This window comes from Lathyrus oleraceus, chromosome 7 (assembly GCF_024323335.1).
Source record: "Lathyrus oleraceus cultivar Zhongwan6 chromosome 7, CAAS_Psat_ZW6_1.0, whole genome shotgun sequence".
In the NCBI taxonomy this organism is placed as follows: domain Eukaryota; kingdom Viridiplantae; phylum Streptophyta; class Magnoliopsida; order Fabales; family Fabaceae; genus Lathyrus; species Lathyrus oleraceus.
The window spans coordinates 121,307,929-121,327,606 of record NC_066585.1 but is presented as its reverse complement, the minus strand read 5'-3'; the positions used below and the strand labels follow the sequence as shown (position 1 = coordinate 121,327,606).

The window sequence follows — 19,678 nt, the reverse complement described above, 5'->3', positions numbered from 1 at the left end:
TATAGTATTCTTAGTTAACGTTAGAGAACTGGATTATCTGAGCATCGTCTATCTAATAGAGTCATAAGCTGGATCTACTGCTTAACCAAATGAGTCCTATTTAGGAGGTAGTATAGACTTCTGGGCCCGAAGATTCAGATGAGTATGCCTCATATGTCTTTGGCAAAGTCGAGTTCTTTTCTTCTTCATCAGGGAAACTAGTCAATCAGGCTCTACAAGACCTCTACCCCAACTGAATCTATGTTAGCTCTAAACCACGTTATCAAGAATCATTCAACACCCATCAATAGCCACGCTATCTCAGTAGCTAACCGGCCATAATTATGGATCCAGTTTTGAAATAAAAAGGTGGTGGCCGGGACGGGAATCATAAGAATCACCTGCAACGTCAACGACTGGATCAATTGCTTAATCGACTGAAAGGTGAAAGGGAGGAATCTCGTTAGACTGGAACGGGCTATTGATTGGATTTAGAAAAGAGAGTAGGTCCCCTTTTTTAGGCAAGAAATGGGATAATAGATCTTTCTATCTTACGCAAGTTCTGCTTTATCCTTCTTTCGTTCTGAGGCTTTCTTCTCTTATTTATTTTAGTTAAGACATTTTTCTAAAAGGTTAGCTGAATAGCCTGTAGCAGAGTGGATTTACGGTATCCCCCCTCCTCTCTCTTAGAGTGCCAAAACCAAGACCAATTGACCCACGGGCAAAGGCGTAGGAAGCACAGGTCAAAGAAGCAGCACTCGCCGCAGGAGATCGAACAGATCCGGTTGGTTGATTCAAGTCTAAGTAGCATCAAAAAAAGCGAGATACAGTGGTTTATCCCCATTGACCGAGTGAAGTAACAGCAGGCATGGCATCATAGGCAAAAATAAAAAAGGCCTTGATTGACACGTACGTAGGTTCTGGTGGGAACATAGACATCTCACTCCGTGCTATGAACGAAGGAGCGCGTAAATCATTCATTCTTAGGCCCCGCCTAAACACTCCCACAACGGATAGAGAGTCACTATGGCTAGATCAAAAGAACGCACGAAAGGAATAAATCTACAAAGACTGATGGTTGAGAAAGAACTATATAGATTGGTGAGGCTACCGGCTCTGTTGCTGATTCAACTCAATCGACAGATGAAACTAGCTCAGATGCTGCCTCCCCCTTATGGTGCTGCTCCTGATTCTCGGTCAACTAAATGAAATCAACGGCCAACTACTGACTGAGTCAATGTAAACTGGATCAATAGGAAAAAGTTGCATTCCGTTCCGTCAGAGGTTTATATAAAATATAGATCTCAATCTCGCTTTCGAACCAAAGAAAGACTATGGCTATAAAAACAGTAACTGCCGCAAACTACAGTTTGTTCCGTAATTTTATGGTGGTGCTTAGATAGTCACTGATGCTGGTTTAGAAAAAAATTATTAAAATGGAACTGGAACTCGGTCTCAATCTGTGGGGTAGGGATCTCGAAATGAAATAGGGTTCCTTGAGCGCTTTAAGCTGGATTTTATTTGAATTCTTATTATTCTAATGTGCTACCACCTTTGTTCTTGCTTCTCCTTCGGATCTTTGGCTATCTCGGATGCTCTTACTAAGGGATGTTGTAACATCACTCCTAGGAACTAACACAGATGTCGGCACCTCATTAGGGGAAAGACTAAAACATACCGGCCATTTCTATTCATTTCCCACCATTGCATTTTTTTTCTTTCACGAACGAATCCATCTTATCAAACATCATTTCCCGAGCCGGGCATGAGCTACTCCCATCTAGCCAATCTCGGGGATCTTAGCAGCTGCCCTTCTTTCTACTGGGTATGAACTCAAAGAATCTCCTTTTTTGGACAGCCCCCCTATCTTGTAAGGCCAGCTTCTGTGGCTTTCCCTCATTGCAGAGAGGCTTTCGCTTAGCAACCTTTACCATAAGCGAAATCTTAATTGGTGATCTCAGTGAAATTAAGGGCATTCGAAAAAGACTCTAGGATCTTATACTGTCTTGAATCGAGGATTTTATTCCTTCCCTCCCTCCAGCTCTCTAGTTCTCTTCCTTCGGCTCTCTTTTTAGGTATTCCACTGGTGTCTATTCACCCATCTCTTAAAAAGTCTAACTCGGGGAATAATTTATTTAAGAACAACGTTCGTTTAACTCCGAAACGAGCCCTAGAAGAGGATCCTATCCGCTCATGGAAGCTAGTCACACAGCTCTAAAAACTAGAACTCAAGAAAGAATGAATAACTGCTCCAACTCCATAACTCACTAACCACAGAAACAGAGAGAAGCAACTCGGAACGGCAAGTTCGAACTGAAAGAGCTACTGAACTAACTAAACAATAAGAAGTTAAAGAGGAAGAGTCGTTTTTTAAGCAGATAGTCTTCTGAACTACGTACACCCAAGTCTTCCACTCGTCCGCGCTTCCCCTAGTGAGTGAGGGTCGATAAAAATTATCATCATTCTATCGAATGAAATTAGTACGCCTGGTGAACCATGCCCGGCCCTTTTGTATAAAAAAGAGAGATAATCCCCTCAATCAATTCTTTTACTTTGAAAGGAAATACACCTCTGTTGGAGGCCTAAGACGAAGAAACGCAGTTGCTCGATTGAAAGGTGAGGACGCAGAACTTCCCTTTTGGCTTTCTTCCGCTAGGAAATTGGACTCTGACTGAGTGTGAATGACCGACTTGGCATTCTCCGCCGGCCTCCTTGCTACGTTGAAAGAACACAGGGAGTAGAGCGGCCCGTCTGAGTACATAAGAGATTGTTTACCAGAAGAGGTTGTTGGATAAGTCCCCGGATAGGGAGATCCGGATAAACGAAAGGGGCTTGTCCTCACTTACTTGAGCAAGGAATGAAAGACTCGCTTGCTTAGCGCAGGACGGAACAAGAAAGGAAAGAAAAAGAGAAAGACCCATAATTCAACTAAGAGAAAAGCAAGTAGCACAATCCCCTCACCTAGGGATAAGACCCCTTCTGATTCTTGTACGTATACTAGATCTGTCTGGATTGGATCTACTAGAAGAGGTATAACTCGAGTGATGCCTCTATTTATGCCCTTAGGCAGGAGGAGCGACTGGGCTCTCTCGATTCATAGCAACTGGGAGAGGGGATGGCGGAACTTAAACCAGTACTTGTCTGGCATGGCCGGTTTAAGAATTCCTTTTAGAGATAGAGCTAGAAGCGCGGTTAAGCTATCACGCTTAGTGACATAAACAAACTAGCACCCTAGGGAAGAATCTTGGTCAAACCCGAAAGGAAAGCTACTTTAAGATAAGAAGAAAACCGAGGGGTTTCGTCTGTCGAATAGTTACCAAGGAAAGCAAGATGCTATGGAAGGAGGGAAACCCGCTAACTACAATTTTCTAGTTACCTTAGCCTGGTAAACCCGACACCTATGAGGATATCCGGGGCATTCTCCTCACTTTCGGGAGAAATGCACGACTTGATAGCTCATCTGCAGCCCTTCTCTTGCTCGGGCGATAGAAGCACACTCCAGAGACCTGCCCGCTTAGTTACATAAACAAAGAAGCTCCCTGGGGCAAGGAAAGTTAGCCACCTCTTTCACCCTCGGAGGGGTTTCCTTCGATAGAGGATTAGGAAGGGCATGACTACTATATTACTTGGCAGGTTTCATCATTCTTCCACCTCGAGGGATCGATGTGGGAAGGGCGCTTTCCACTATATGAGCTAGGAAAGCCCGTCTTTTGAATGAATTAACAAACCTTTTCCCTCCGTGGAGTGAGATCATCACGAGAAGGTTTTAGAAAACCGGGGATTTTCGCTTAAAGAGCGATTTATCTCCGTAGACTCAGATCAAAATCGAATCGTTTTGACCTGGCTTAAAAAGACGCGATTTACGAATGAACAAAGAAGAAGCGAAGCGGGGAAGCCTTATTCAATCAACTGCAATAAGAAGAAGGACAGGCCTGCACCTAGGAATAAATCCAAAACGTCGAGGTCTCGACGAGCCTTTAATTTATATTACACAAATTGTTGTGGACATAGTAAACCTCCTACTAAGAGAGGGAGACCAATCCCCAGGAAAGGGAAGTCCGGCTAACTCTATATTTTTTATAAATTTACTATATAGGATAGGGGCAGGTCTCGTTCTGTTGAAAGTGTTCGTAGCGCTGCTGGTTTAGTTCCCCACTCGGATTGTCGGGGGAGGGGAATTGCACATTTGGTTTGAAACTCTCTATCTAAGAGTCTTAGGTTCTAGAAAACCTTAAAGTAAGATGCAAGCTTAGTTGAGTTCAGTTACGCCAAGTAATTGCATATAGAGAAGAGAAGTAGCCGTTGAAGCAATAGAAATATCATAAGAGAGAGAAGAAAGCTAGTTTTTTGCCCACCAAATCCCATGTCTTTCTTGGTTGGTAAACCCAACCGGCGATTTACATTACAACAAGTCTTTGCTAAAAGAAAGCAAAGCGGATAACTTTTACTGTGAATATATAATCATGCCAAGCTGGCGCGAGTTTTTTAGAGCAAGAAAAGAATATGAACGAGGAGAAAGCATTCGTTATCTTTATATGGATAGCCAATTCTTATTAAGATATTGTTTGTATTCTTTACCCGGAAAATGGGTTTACTATTTTGAAAGATCGGAACATGGGAATAGATATGGTACCAAAACGGACTACCTATTTCAATTTTTGTGCTTTCTTAAATTGCATACCTATACAAGGGTTCAAGTTTCGATCGATATTTGCGGAGTTGATTATCCCTCTCGAAAACGAAGATTTGAAGTGGTCTATAATTTACTGAGTACTCGGTATAACTCACGCATTCTTATACAAACCAGTGCAGACGAAGTAACACGAATATCTCCGGTAGTCAGTCTATTTCCATCAGCCGGCCGGTGGGAGCGAGAAGTTTGGGATATGTTTGGTGTTTCTTCCATCAATCATCCGGATCTACGCCGTATATCAACAGATTATGGTTTCGAGGGTCATCCATTACGAAAAGACCTTCCTCTGAGTGGATATGTAGAAGTACGCTATGATGATCCAGAGAAACGTGTGGTTTCTGAACCCATTGAGATGACCCAAGAATTTCGCTATTTCGATTTTGCTAGTCCTTGGGAACAGCATAAGCGACGGATAATTCAGAAAGAATCATAATAGGTCCAGCTCTATAGGATAGGGGACAAATCAATAGGAAATGCTATTTGCTTTGTAAGAAGAAGAATAAACTGATATGAAATGAAAGAGTTCGCGGGAATTGTCTTGATCGTCGGATATCATTTTCAAATAGTAGTGAGAAGTCTTATCGAACGATTTCCTGCAATTCTTCCCAGTATGTCATGAGTAAAGAATCCAGCTACAACTCTCGATCTATACAAAACGCACTGCACTGGGTTTTTGTGTTTCTTTCGGTTTCATTGATAGCAGAAGAGCCTGACTCTATAGGATTAGGGGCACTAGCGCTTTATTTTAAAAATTAAAAGTAAAAAGTAAAGGGGCCTGAAAACGTAATAGGCTGCTATTCTAGGCTCGCTCCGCCCCTTATTGGAAAACTAAAGCGCTAACGCGCCTTATATTCTTTTTTTTTAGTAAAGCAAAGCCGCCAGGCGCTCACGTTTTTTGTCGTCTGGGTGGAAGCTGGCGGCAGGGCTTGCTTAACCGTATATATGGAATCGGGACTCGCCCTGGATCTCCGAATAGCCTCACCTGAAACTGGTAGACACACTGAGCCACCACGTACCCCTCTCGCCCGTCGTATGCTATGGATGGTCACACTAGCCCCTCGATGGCATGGCGGGATTTCCCATTGACTGTTCCTGAGGTGAGGTCATTCATTCTTTTGGGAGATCCTTAATCCTGGAAAGAAGGAAAGGCATCAATCCAGACCGGCAGCACCCGAAAAGGAGTCTTAGCTTTAGGTAGTCTTTCCACGCTTGGCTTTGCTAGGCAGGCTTCCCCGGTCGTACCGTTCGTAAATTCCTTCCGTTCTCCGCCAATTCTTTTTTAATTTTATTTTGCTTCCATTGTCTTGCTGAACTGCTTTTCCTGTTGAAGCTTTTACGGGGGCTTTTGCTCATGCCGATTCAGAATGCTTTCTCATTAAAATATTAAATCTCTCTTTTGTGTCCATTCACCGAGACGAGCACAAGACAGTGCTTGGAGATTAGATCTTGTCTTCTTTCGCTTGGTTTCCCCAGGTGGTGCGGTTGGGGAGTAGAGACCTCGATGCCGGGTCGTTCCAAAGTGACTTGCTATTGCTGCTGCAGTGCTTCTTGTTCATCATCCAGGAATTTCTTTAGAATCTTTGCCTTCCTTACCAGGAATTGGATTCGAACCAAGTATAAGATATTAAAAATGTCGGAGAATACCCGGTATTTGAGTTTTTAGCATTAACACGATTAAATCTTCTTTTTTCCTAGCCGATTCTTCCCTTCCTTCTCTTCTCACTCCCCGGGTTTAGCTCCCGACTGGAGGGAGAGGGGCAAGGCATTAGGGATAGCAGCTTTCGTCTCCAGTAATGGATAAGGTGGTAGTGCAAAATTTCGGAGTAGCCGTAATGGAAGAACTTTTAGCTTGGTTGTCCGGCCCTCTTCACCGATCTCCTAGCCCTACGAATCAAACATCTCCGGGCATCTGGTTTCAAAGAGAGATTGGTTAGTCGCCTTCTGTTCATTCTTACCCCTGACTACCGGACCCCATTGGTTAAGTTGGGGCAGGAATAGCTATCGGACTACGATCACAGGCCGGGCCGACCCTCCTTTATTCTAGTCCAGTTGGAGAGGGAAAAGTCCCATCCGTTCCAGAAGTCGCAGAGAAATGGAAGGCTTTAATACCAAAAACTACGGGGGCATGATCTAAAAATGGGTAAGCCCGGTGGTTCAAGTTGAGCCTAGCCAACAACCAACATCAGCTTCTAGGGAGAGTAGGAGCTCCTGTTGCTCCAACCATTCTAGTGAACCGGTCGAGACCAGCAGCTATGAATACCCTGTGCCGGTTGTGCGAAGGCAGCCTCAATAAAAATAAATAAAAACGTCCTCCTCAGGAAATAAAGCTGATTCACCTCTACCCTATTGGTTTGGTTAATCCCGAAGGAAGCTTCCCTGAGAGAGCTGCTATAAGATAAGCTCTTTTTCCATTTAGTTTAGAGAGAGTAGCTTGCTTTCCGCGGTCTGCTATTCCTTTCCTCTAATGACTCAATTTAAAACCTACCGAAATGGCTCTTTAAAGAAGGGCTTGATTCACAGGAAAATTTTGAGAGGGTCGACCAGTCCATTTATCATCCCACCACTCACCCAAGCAAGCTCAGGAGTTCAGGTGCTACAGATTAGTGAAGCCCGATCGTAAGTAACTTCCACAAAAGATATCTAGTTTTTGTCCTTCTCGGGTTCCAGTCCAATCTTCTGCTGCTGCCCCCGGCCTATACTTAATTTTAGACTTTCTGGTCCAGGCCTCAGGCTTACACAAGTCTAATTCTTCCGCTACCGATATTGGATCTGAGCCTTCCTTGAAAGAATCGCAAACAAAGAGTCAATTGCTTAGCTTATCGAGATCGCCCCCTCTTTCTTTCCTTTTGCGCCAAAATTCCTTTCTTTTTTCTATTTAGCTTCTGCCACACATTTGACACTGACACCTGGGCTCCACCTGAGGATCACCCAGACGCACGAGCACAGACTGGTGTACACTCTCTGCACATCGCGGGACTTAGGCCTTTGCATGCAGCACCTGTCTTCCGCAGGTCTAGAGTAGCACAACTGAAGCAAAACCTTCTTTTCGGCAATACGCGCCCGGGAGAGAGAGACATCTCTCGTTATTGCTGCCTTTCTTACTACTTTGACACAGTCGTCTACGTAAAGGTCTGCACTCAGGAGAGATGCAGTCCCCCATGTATGACATCTTTGAGCCTTCACTGATGAATGTTAAGATGAAAGCACAAGAGACTAGCACCCTTTCTCAACCTAAGAAGCTTGCATCTAGGATTCAGACTAGCCCACAATCTCAAAGAAATTCCGAGAATAAGAGTAAACCCATGTCACAAAGCAATCCCTTTCATAAAAGAGAGACCATCAAGAGTTCAGCACTACCAGACTACGGCCTCCACTCAGACAGGTCTAGAGGCGAATTCGCAGTTTCAGCAGCAATCAGTCCAGCAGACTCAGCTTCAACCGCAACAACTTCAAAGAGCCTCAGGCGCGAGAGCAGGTTCAACCAGTGCCGCTACAGCATTCTCAGGTGAGACCAGAAAAATATCCCTTTCCGCTAGGTCAGTCTCAGCAATACCTACAGCCTCTACCTCAACTTCAGGGGTCAGTCAATACCTGGCAAGCCCCTGCTCAACCTTACCAAGATCTTCTTCTATCCAAATAATCCCGCTAGTAGCCCCTCAGCCTACGCAATTCACTCCTCAAGACAAGAAAGCAACCTATCTTACTAATAATGAAGGTTTTGGCTTGTCCCAATTCTAAACCAAATAAGAGTGCAGGAGACCTAGGTTAGAGGGTTTCTACGCGCTTTACTAATAAAAAAAGAAGGGCTGAGGTGGAAGCATTTCCATCTATAGTAACCTTAACATCGACTATGTTCATGAATAGTGGGTATAGGTACCGATCGGAGAATAGCTTCAGGTAGCCCCTATAGACGACATCCGTGGGGTTCATCGGAACTATATAACAAAGGTATCCATCAATCAGTCATCAAGTATGATCAATCAAGCCCATAATATAAAATTTATATTCCGTCCCCCTTTTCAGTTGGAGTTACATAGGAGAGGTCCATTGGGGGCACTAGTTACTGGTTGGGTTACATTGGTCCATAGGCGCGCGAATAGGGTCCTACCAGTCTATTCTTTGGGTTGCCTTCATAAAGTGTAAGTTCGATTACATCTAGTTCCAAGCGGTAAAGAAGGGCAAAAGAAAGCCTGTAGAAGTCTTTCCGGTCCCTCTGTCCGAGAAGATATGTTTGCGCGCACCGATCTACTGCCCGATTTCTGAATGATGTATCTAGTGGAGGATGGCTATTGGCGCAGTAAAGCCCAATTCTTCCTTGGTAGTTCCACGGATCCGAACTTGATCTGGAATTACTTAATTTCGTCAGGGCGGTGGATGAGGTAGGTTAAAGCTTTAGTGCCGTTTAGTTTGTCTAGTCAGTGCACTTTGAAACAAGCGAAATCGACCCATACTCCTCAAAGAGTAGGACCACCCAACAAGCATAACAGTTGCAATCGTAGGGCGCAAAGAGCTCGTTTGGTTTAGTCTTTGCCCCAATTCAGCATTAATCGGGTATTTTAAGCGTATTGTTGTAACAAGGCCAGGAATTCTTCATAGAGTTGGTGTGCTCCTCTTTTTCGTTTAAGGATAAGTGGGTATGTCTTATTAGGGTCGCTATAGTCTAAGTAAGTAATTTCCCACCTGGGTGGGGGAACCCGAAAAGACAATGGCCGATTCATGTTAACAATTGAATTCGTAATAAGCCCGCAGCGACTCATGAGACTTTTTACTTTTCTAATGTAATTTTTTGATCTAGCGAACTCAGCAGCTTTCCCAATCATGGGCACAATCTGTTCCCGACGAAGGCCAAGCTCGCCCACAGCCCCTTGACCACACTCTCCCTTGTAGCCCTATTAAAGACTTATATTCTCTATATAGGGAGGTGTATGTGGGCTTTTTGACTCATACTCTAGCTTCCCAGTTGGGTTGGTGGAGGCACTAAGTAGCCTTTGGGTATGACGAAAAGCTACAGCTATGCATAGGAAGTCTCAGTTAATGGGATGCCGGGTTCCCTTTGAGTGTAGAAAAGCTGCTGCTCGACTTGAATTGAGGCTTCCAATCTCCTAGCCTAGCCCAAGACCTGGGCAAGAAGGCTGGCTGCTCAAGCGTCTTTTCCAAGGAATTTACCCCAGGGGAATGGGAAGAACTTCATTTCAAGTGAGACTAGTAGAAAGGTGCACGCAAAGGGATTTTGAAGCAGGCTGATGAATGAATGTGAAGAGCACCCTGATAAAAGGATTATGATCGTTAATCGTTAGAGTTAGAATGCCATATAAAGATGAAGATCTTAATCGATCTGCCTTTCTTTGTAAGTCAACAACTAACCCGAATCCCCGGAAGAAGAGAGTTTAGGATAGTTTTTTTATCACGAAAAGCCCAGCGCTCGCGCTTCTTTAGAGTAATCAGAATTATAAAGGATATCTAAAATTTTATGGCATTACACTCTCTTCCTCTTTCTTTTTAGGGGTTACAGGGCTATGCTCTTTCAAAGAGGGAAAGTGGGGCGATTCTTATTCCTGTACAGTTTCGTGTTCACGTCCAGTCTTCTCTGTCCACTAGTGCAGCTTCCAGCTCTATGCTATGTATGGTAGTCGTTTGACTCGGGAATCCCTTCGCCCAGCTAGCTCGTCCGTGCCTGGCTTAAGTATTTGGCCTGGTACGCAGTCCAGTCCTCTTCTCCGGATACCTCCATTGAATCATGGTTTGAAGGCCCAATTGTCCTAACATCTTGGAAAGCAAAGGATTAAAATCAAGAGCTGATAAGGTTTGGGATATTGTGGCCTTTGTTTGATCTCAATATGAAGTATCATAAAGGTGAGATCAAACCACCAAAAGCTCTGACTTCAAGTTTTAGTTTAGGTGGGACCCGGGTCTCTGGAGGCTTTACTGGTCAAGACTTCTTGGTCTTTGCTCGTGGCCTAAACCAACCACGGGCAAGGAGAGGTGTGGTGGTACTGGGATTAATCCTGGACACCACTCCTTCCAACGCCATCTATCAAAGTGAATAGAAGTCCTCAATCAACTTCCAGAGCAGAAGGATTAGATACTGACTCTTCACGAAAAAGAGCGAGGGTTACTGACAGTCGACCTACGGTAATAGGTTTGAAGATATGGCAACAGGATGTTTATAGCGTACCGAGCCTAATAGGCTTTCTGCTTCAATAGCTCTACTCTCTCTTCATTCTGGAAGAAATGCCAGTGAGTCACGGACGAAGAGTTTGAATCCTCTCTAATCTAAAGGCCTTATAGGAAGGCTAGTGAGGCGGCCCTCATAGAATGGGATTCGGACGGAAAAGCAAAAATCCTATGTTACTAATCCGGGGCTTTGGTCAGAATGTCTGTAAAGCATGGCATTAAGTAAGAAATTCCTTCTCTAATCAAGTATGTAGTACCTTGAAGTTGAGACTCTTCCCAACCGTAAGAACTCATACGAGCTGTAGTCGGACGTTAATCAGTAAACGGTGTGATGTTAGCAATTGAATGCGTATCAGCTGTGATCTTTTCTTCTGTGATTGAATCAGTAAGCGCTGCAGATGTGATTCAATATCAGACACTATGTGCAGGAAAGAAGCCAAGTCCAGTAGCTTTTTAATTAAAAAAGGAGATGGGAACTTATTAGAGTGTGGCCAAGCCAAGACTCGAGTGGCCAAGTGGATGCAAAGACTATAAAGCCACGGAGTCTCCCCCTGGTTCTAGAGTAGGTAGACTAAGAAGAAGGTACGGAAGAAGAAGATAAAGGGTAGCTGGTTCACGAAATTAAACTGACAATCTCAACTTCCTTACTTACGATATAATAAAGTCATACACCAGCTCCAGGCTTTAAAGAAGAAAGACCTGGCTTCAAGGGCTTTAGCTTTGAGGAAAGAAAGATCCCAAGCTTATGCTGAATTTAGAGTGGATGTGCCTTGGTCTTCTGTGAGTTCCAGAGATTTAGATCAAGGTAGTTCAGTTCTACGAGGCTAATTCCATTAAGTCTTGCTGTGAAATAAGCTCTTGCCAACCTCTGCGGAATATTGTAAGTGTACCGCGAGTAAAGTAAGGCGGTCAAGCGCACTCAGAAAGATGACTTTTTGAAACGTTGAAGATTTAGGTACAATAGAGAAAAGAATTAGCTCAGGTTCACAGAAAGAAGGCTATGGGAAAGATCCCAGACCTGGCTCGCTCCAGGCAGAAAAAATCCCTCCTCCCCCAGACCCGGCATAAGAGAAGGGCTGATAGCGCCTATGTGTCAAAGGAGAGTTATTGCCGGGGATCCTCTATGTGCTCCGAGATCTTAGGTCTGCTGTTGATTGTTGATACGGCTTGGCTCCCCAGGTCCGGGTAGGGATATGTATGTGAGAGAAACTGCTGCTAGTGAGGGGCATCTATTCTACTCTGATGCGAGGGAGGAATGCGTATTACGCTTTGAAGAATCCATGCCCTTCATTGCAGGATGAATCAGAGAGTAGTAGTCTATGCAAGAAGAGAAAGACGTCCCAGATACAACCACCCATTTCACTCAAAGATAGTCTCGTTTGGCCTAAGGTGAAAGACGCGGATTGCACAGAGATTAACATGATATAACCTCCGATCCGGCCTCAACACAGGAATAGCCCTGATCTGCACAACGTTATATCCCAGATCGTTAAGAATGCACAAAATAGGCCTACGTCCTACCAAGCCCCTCGATCCACCTACCTAGTACCAGTTCCATCACAACCGCAGCCCCTTGTTATCACCATTCCAAGCGCATCATTTTTCGCACCAAAGGTTCCGAAAATCCTGACACTAAGACCCATCCCAAAACCGATGGTTATCACCTATCCACCCTCGAAGGGACCCATCACTATAAGCCTCCTGGAACCTAACACGGGAAATCATGCTGTGCCTTGGAATTACGGCATCGAGGCTACTACCGAACAAGGGGAAAAGAGCCCGAGGTAGGTGGCAGAAATTGGAGGAATGACTCGTTCTGGAAGATGTTATACTCCAGAAGAGTTGGAACTAAGAAGGAAGAAAAGAAAGGATAAAATGGGAGATATTTTACCTGTCAAGCAGCAGAGGAAGAAATAAATAACGGAATTCTTGAGGATCATCAAGAACAGTGAATTCAGTGTGGTTGAACAACTCAATAAGATGCCAGTCTATCTTAGGTCTCCTGATAGCATCAGAAGCTCACAGGAATGCCTTACTCAAAATCCTCAATGAACCCCATGTCGCCTCCAATATTTCCACTATAAATCTGGTGGGACAACAAAAAGGTTATCACTTTTAGAGAAAATGCTTCTTGCCTTATCAGACTTCAGTCTGAACGTCTGGAAACCTAGGTGCATCGTATATATAGTAAGATAGACAGACCCCAGGGAACTACCTTTCTTCGAAGCGCGACAGGTCTACTTTTCATATTCCCGTAGATAAAGAACGAGAGTCGGCTTCCTTAAATATGTTCTTCCTCAGTAAGAAGAGGGGGAATATAGTAGTGCCCCAATTCTTCACTTTGAACCCCTCCTTTGACTTTCCTAAGGCATATTCGGGGAGGAGCCTATTTCAATTTTAAAAATTAATTCCTGCTATAGTCACTTCAACTGCTTATGAATGTAGTTCCCAGATTGCGAAGTTAAAGCGGAATTCCTTTCATTTAACTTGTGACGGTCATTCCCCTGTAGAAAAGAGGGAAAATATAATCTTTATTTTTGCTCGCAATAAAGTTAGCGTCCTGATGTCCCTTGTGTCGTTGAAAGGAGTCTAAAGCCAGATAAGATCATTCCCTAAGGGACTAGTCCTTCTATCTTACTTCTTCTACCCAATCAGCATGAAAAGGCATTGAAGGGTGCAATACTTCTATCTTTCTGCCACTTCGTCTTGTACCTGTCCTTTTGGGACAGCCTCTCTCTTCACACCTTGAACCAGGACTAAAACCTATCCCTTCTATTATGAATAAATCCTACTTAACCGCTAAAGGAACGTAGTTGCATTTCTATAAGGAGAGGGATTTAAGCTTGTTTGATAGAATAAGGGACAGGTATGTTTAATTGCAGGTTCTTTAGAGCTTGGAGTTTAGAAGCATACTTGTTAGAGTCAGGAGCGGAGATACTCGACTGATAAGGAGAGGAACGAAGTAGCGTGTTGTTGATAGAACAAGGTATGAAGTAGCTCGACATTATAAAAGGAGAGGGGTTGGCTGGCTTCCCATCGATAGGTGATACCCTAATTATAGCATGCTTCCTTTCTCTGGGTATGCCTTCGGCTTCTTCCTCAGGGTCATCCCCTGAATTAAAATTATGGGACTACGGAAAGGCTAAAGTCTGATTACCTGTTATTCAAGTAGCAAGGCTTGGTCTTCTGTGAGTGAAAGAACCCGGAGCGATTGGCTGAACTTACCCTAGCTCGAGAAACTTCTATCCCCGCTTTTGTTCAATTATAAATAAATAACAAGCAAGTTTGATGGAGATTTGTAGCATCATTCAAGTAAATACAGATTGAGATCGTAGAAACATGAGCTTGTGATATAGCTACACCTAATTCCGGACCGGTTAATGCAAGAACTATAAATAAAGGACCAAGATCTCCTATGAAATATAAAAGATCATTCATACATAGCATAGTCCAAGCGAACCCACTTAAAATCTTTACTAAACTATGACCGGCCATCATATTAGCAAATAAACGTATTCCTAAGCTTAATGCGCGAAAACAATAAGAGATTAGCTCAAGGAGTACTAAAAAAGGCGCTAACGGCAGTGGGACTCCTGCGGGTAATAAGAAGCTTAAAAAATGAAGCCCATTTCTTTGAAATCCCACTATAGTAATGCCAATAAAAATAGAAAATGAGAGACCCAAAGTAATGAGAAAATGACTTGTAACTGTGAAGCTATAAGGTATCATACCCTGAAGATTACAAAATAACAAAAAAGTAAAAGTGACAAAGATGCAAGGGAAAAACTGTTGTTTCACATTTCCGGAAAGACCACCTATTTGTTCGTTTACCAGGTTCGGCACGAAATCATAAATAAGCTCTACCAAGGATTGCCAAGCATTGGGTACTGACTTTCCTCCTCCCTTTTTAGTAACAAAATGAACCAGCAGTAAGACCAAACTGAGAGTGAGCAGCATAAACAAAGAGGGATTTGTGAATGAGAAATACAAGTCACCTATCTTCATAGGAAGAAAAGGGATTATCTCAAATTGTTCAAGAGGGCTGGGAACCACCCCCGACTCTAAGTATAAGTATAAGTTGTCGTTGTATAAGTATAAGTCTAACTGGAAGTACAAGTTCATGGCGAGTTAAGTTAAAATTCTGCTTTACTTTAAGCAATGAGAAAAGACTTGTCGAAAAGGAAATAGCCGGTTGGTTGATCCAGAAATGCAAGGGAGAAAGATGCACAAACGAAAAAGGAAAGAATTTATCGGGAGCAATATCAACTACCCGCTCTAATAGAATTCCATAAACACAACGCGAAGAGACTTTACTGAATGACTTGATCGATCGTACTGTACTAGAAAGACCATAATCCTTTCATACGCTATTTTTGATCCAATCTCGCACTTGGTCTGATCCTCTTTCTTGATGTTCCCTCACAGACCCTTTATGTAACCTGATCTTATTACGACGTATCTTTCTTGTCTTGATTGAATACATCATTGATTGAAACAATCATGCAAGAGGTCTGCTACGTCAATTGCGTGCGTAACGAGTTAGAACGGCACCATGTGAGATTCTCCGACTCGTTCGATTAATGGTGTTGCTGTCAGCCCTGTTCCTAGAGATCTGGGATGGAGGGACGCAAGATAGAGCAAGAGGTTTGTTTTCGCCCTTTTTATTTGAATAGGCAACTTTTACACACGGGAACTTACGAATAATGATTCCCTTTGACAGGAACTTGCTTATAAGAGACTCTCTTCGATGCAACTCAAAGGAAGTAGCTCCAGGAGTCCAGAGAGCAAGCAGCCAACGGTCGGAAGATGTTCTAGACTAGCGTGACCGGAACCTCTGAGGATAGAAAGCCCGCTGCTTACCATATTATGCTAGCAACTTCACACCGACAGAGAGCAAAGATAAGGCGGAATGGAGACCATAGGTCTCCGCGCCGGCTCAAAAAGAAAGGTTCTTACTCCGAGAAGACTTACCAAAAAGAGCCCGTTCAGGTCAGCAACTCGACCTTCGCCTACTTCGGAAGGATCCAATGAAAGTTGGCCCAATTGCTTGAACATAGAACCTTTGTATCCGAGAGTAGACCTGTCATTCAAGAGCAAATTACTTGACTATCAGCCCAAGGATCAGGGCAACCTCTTGGATATCTCGCTTCTTGGCCGCTCTTTACACTGTCCCACCATTTGGTGGTGTGCGGAGAAGATATATCCGGGGAAGCGCTTTGATAAGTATGCTATCCTTGGCGACGATATTTGTATCGCCGACTCAAAGGTCGCAGAAGTCTACCTATCTACACTTAAGGATTTAGGTGTGACTATATCACTTCCTAAGTCTTTAGTCTCAGATGTGGGTGGCGCTGAGTTTGCTAAGAAGTTTAGGTGTAAGAATTTAACAGTGGATTTATCCCCTCTCTTCGAAACCTGGCTAATTCCCATACAATACATTTATGGTATTCCCTTTGTCATCTCTATAAGATACAGAGGTTTTCCACTCTATGTCGATTGTATGGTATTGGTTATAGGCTTCTTGGTAAACTTAACCACACTAAGTCGTCTACAGTCTTACGGCTGAAGGCGATTTGGTTAAAGGCTAAGCTACCTTTCGAGTTGTGGCTTGGCCAGTGCTGTCCTGTCGACCCTTATTTAAAAGGTCGATTGATCTGGAAGCTTCAACAAGCTTTCAGACCTAAGGATCTTGTGGTGCCTCCAACGAGTACTTATAAGTCTGATACTTTTGAGTACTTAGAGGATATGACACTTCTAAGATCTTGGACTGAAGCCTGGCTCAAGTACGTCAGGTGGTATTACGCTACTGCTTTATCCCCAGATGTTTCCATCGAGGATTTTTTCCAAGCTCCTGTTGTTACTACTCGCTCTTTCCAGCGAGTAAAGAGTTTCCACTTCTGACCCGTTTCGGTCTGGTCAGTCCCAAGGTGATCTTGTTGGGTCTGTTTCTGATCAAGCTGAACTTTCTTTGTTGGAAGGGAGTGAGAACCTCTTTGATGCTGAGGTTGCGGCTCATCGAGAACTGTTGCGGGGAGACCATAGCTGAGGCTGGGCTTGATCCTAAACCTCTAACTATCCTAGGTTCTAGGTTAGGTGGAAGTGAAAAGACTAAGGGAGATGCAGATTACAGCATTGCAGATTCAGAGGAGATAAAAGTATAAGCCTTCTTTTTAGTCGTTGATGATGATGTATGCAGGGAGAATCCAAGACCAGTAGAAGTAGACCCTGCCGTCGTGGTTGATCCGGTTCACTGAGGAGCAGGAAACCCTGAATAGGGAATTTATTAAGAGAATAAAGATGTGGCAAAGAAGGAAATCCCCTTTTTAATGCCATCGATATAGATGAGACTACGGTGCCCAAAACCTTAGGCTTAGGACATGACTTATTCCCATAGCTATAGCTTGCTTTCTATAGATGAGCCCTTCGTTCAATGTTCCTTTGGAAGGATAAAGCGGCACATACCAACCTGCGATACAATCGAGCTTCCATTGATGGATCAAATCCAGCTATAAGTGATCGAGTACTTCCTTCCATAAAATTATAGTTGAGTCAGCCCTAGGAGAACAGCGCTTTGAGTCCCTTCTCTCGAGTACTGGTTTGAATAGACAGACCAGCCAAGATTGAAGTTCCAAGTGTTACAGTAACACTCTTGCCCCCCTGTTACCATAAGCTCAATCCGAACTTTGCCCTTACTGACAAGATTAACCATCTGACTCTTGTACCAATCGGGGACCACAAAGTCACTACTCCACTTTTCCACACCTCGGAATTCTACTCAAAAGTTCCATTAAGTTATCACAACCGCGCCAACCGTGTACAGTGCACGCAAGAGTGTCTGCCTACTCTGCAACGAGACCTCAAAGGTGCCAGCTGCATCGTAACACAAGTCCTCCCACCAGGCCTCAATTCATTCGACGGTCTGAACTCTTGACTTGACAGCACTACTACCATCCATTGCTTGATGAGGAGTGAGGAGGGCGGTGTGAAGGGATTGCTAACGAAAAGGCTTTGAAGCCTGAAGAAGAAAGCATTGATTGGGGCTGAGCAGGCTGAACTGTGAATCATATGACTGAAGAAGGGCATATGGGATGGCTTTGCCTATAGTACAATCAAGTCGCTATCTTTTACGACTGTAGATGTAGGTAGATATCGGGCCTTCTTCGTTCCCCGAATCTGTTAGTCAGTGAATAGTCCCACCAGTATGTAGAAGAGTTCGTCCCAGTAGTAGTCCACAAGCTTTGTTGGTCACCGGACACAGTGAGAACTGCTCAGCTTGCCCTAGCACACTAAGTAGATAGTAGGCACAGGTCCGCTAGGAGCTCATCGAACTGAACTTGTAGAGTGAGACCTGTGCTCGATATGGTTTATTTCACTGCTTTTTCTCTCGGTATGCTTCACCACATGCCTGTGATCTCTTTCTCTTTCAAGCTAGGCGGTATCTATAGGAAGTGATCGAAGCATCGGTGAAATGCCATACTTAACACATGCGATTTGCGGATTGCACCTTTGATATCCGCTAAGAACTTCCCAATCAAATAGATCTCCCCTGGTTGGAAATCTCACCGGTGAAGTTATAGCTCTCTAACAAGCGATGAGGGACGAGGTTGCCCAGGTCAACGGATCGAAGGCAGTATTTAACGTTCCCACCTGCAACTACGAACTAGGCTAGCTGACCTAGCAGTGAAAGATGAGAGAGCTGACCAAGAATGTCCTAGATTCATCCCTAGCGGCTTCAAAGCCATTAAGATCGTTACTTCTGGGAATGAATAGTCTTTATAGCGCTCTTGAAAGCGCAACTCCAAGAAAAGAAGAGGGGCTTCCCCGTTCTCAGTCCATGAAGGTGCTTTCTTTATTTATTGGTAGTTTGATGCTAGCTGTTATGCTAAGCTAAGCAATGCCGCTTATAGCAGTTGGACAAGGAAAGGCAAGAGCGAGCAGCCACACATGAACCGCGATAAACGATGTCATGATAGGCTTTCCATAACCATCTTTCCGTAATCAAATCCTTCTTTCAGTCTCCCAATAAACGAAAAAGGATTGCTGCGAAAGCTGTGCTCGATTTCCTGCGCTAAGAAAGGGGAGTGCCCTATTTACCAAGAGGCTGCAGGCCAACTCGGAAAAGAAGGAGTTGCTATCGAATTCGAATAGGCTTAAGAAAAGGTTGTCACAGAGAAGGAGCAAAGTAAAGGGAGGAAGGAAATGGGCAAATAGGTTCAATCCGTAACTGAAAGCAGGAAAGTCAGAAAGAAAGACATAAAGCAAGGGAATCTGGTAATCCTACTGCTACTAAGACTACTCCGTCTTAGGGCTAGGAGTTAAGGCGCGGCGTAACGGGGCGTAACAGCTGGTGCTCTAATCTGAGCTAAGAGATAGGAACTGCACTTTGACTTGATTTATTCTACTTCTCCCTCTCTAACCCAAGTCCTAGAAGTGAATGAGGTTTTTTTCCTGGAATAAATTTTGAGTGTGAATTTTAACTAGTGCTGTGCTTACTCTTTAGTGGTAGAGTTTTCCAGAAAAGCAAAGCCTTAGAGTTCTAGCGGGGTTGCTCTATAATAAGCTCCTTAAAAATAGAGACTTCTTGGTGAAAATGTCCTTAGAAAAGCAAAGGCTAAAGCCCATACCATACTTAAATGTGTGAATTCTAACTGTCTTGCTTCTGAAAAGCTGTACTTCTTGGGTACGAAACTTTTGTTTCAGCTATCATTCGATCTCGAAAGAGTGCCTTTTGGCTTTATCTTGGGTCTGGGCTAATTCTTGAAAGCAGCAGCAGCTACTCCTACCGCTACTTTAACAGAAAAACTACCGATTCTCATCCTCAAGCCAACTCGT

At 43.8% G+C, this 19,678-nt stretch overlaps 2 protein-coding genes across 2 annotated transcripts; one reads left to right on the top strand and one right to left on the bottom strand.

Moving 5' to 3' along the window:
- The first annotated feature begins 1,434 nt into the window (after window positions 1-1,434).
- LOC127107486 (NADH dehydrogenase [ubiquinone] iron-sulfur protein 3) lies at window positions 1,435-5,146 on the top strand. Its single transcript, XM_051044769.1, has one exon. The coding sequence runs from the start codon at window positions 4,443-4,445 to the stop codon at window positions 5,103-5,105; it is 663 nt and encodes a 220-aa protein (XP_050900726.1). The 5' UTR covers window positions 1,435-4,442; the 3' UTR covers window positions 5,106-5,146.
- Window positions 5,147-13,505: 8,359 nt separating this feature from the next.
- On the bottom strand, window positions 13,506-15,664 carry LOC127107485 (ATP synthase subunit a). The gene has a single exon (XM_051044768.1). The coding sequence runs from the start codon at window positions 14,966-14,968 to the stop codon at window positions 14,105-14,107; it is 864 nt and encodes a 287-aa protein (XP_050900725.1). The 5' UTR covers window positions 14,969-15,664; the 3' UTR covers window positions 13,506-14,104.
- Window positions 15,665-19,678: the final 4,014 nt, after the last annotated feature.

Bases quoted from the DNA above. Each gene is read 5' to 3' on its own strand.
- LOC127107486 (XM_051044769.1), top strand. From the start codon at position 4,443: ATGCCAAGCTGGCGCGAGTTTTTTAGAGCAAGAAAAGAATATGAACGA.
- LOC127107485 (XM_051044768.1), bottom strand. From the start codon at position 14,968: ATGAACTTGTACTTCCAGTTAGACTTATACTTATACAACGACAACTTA.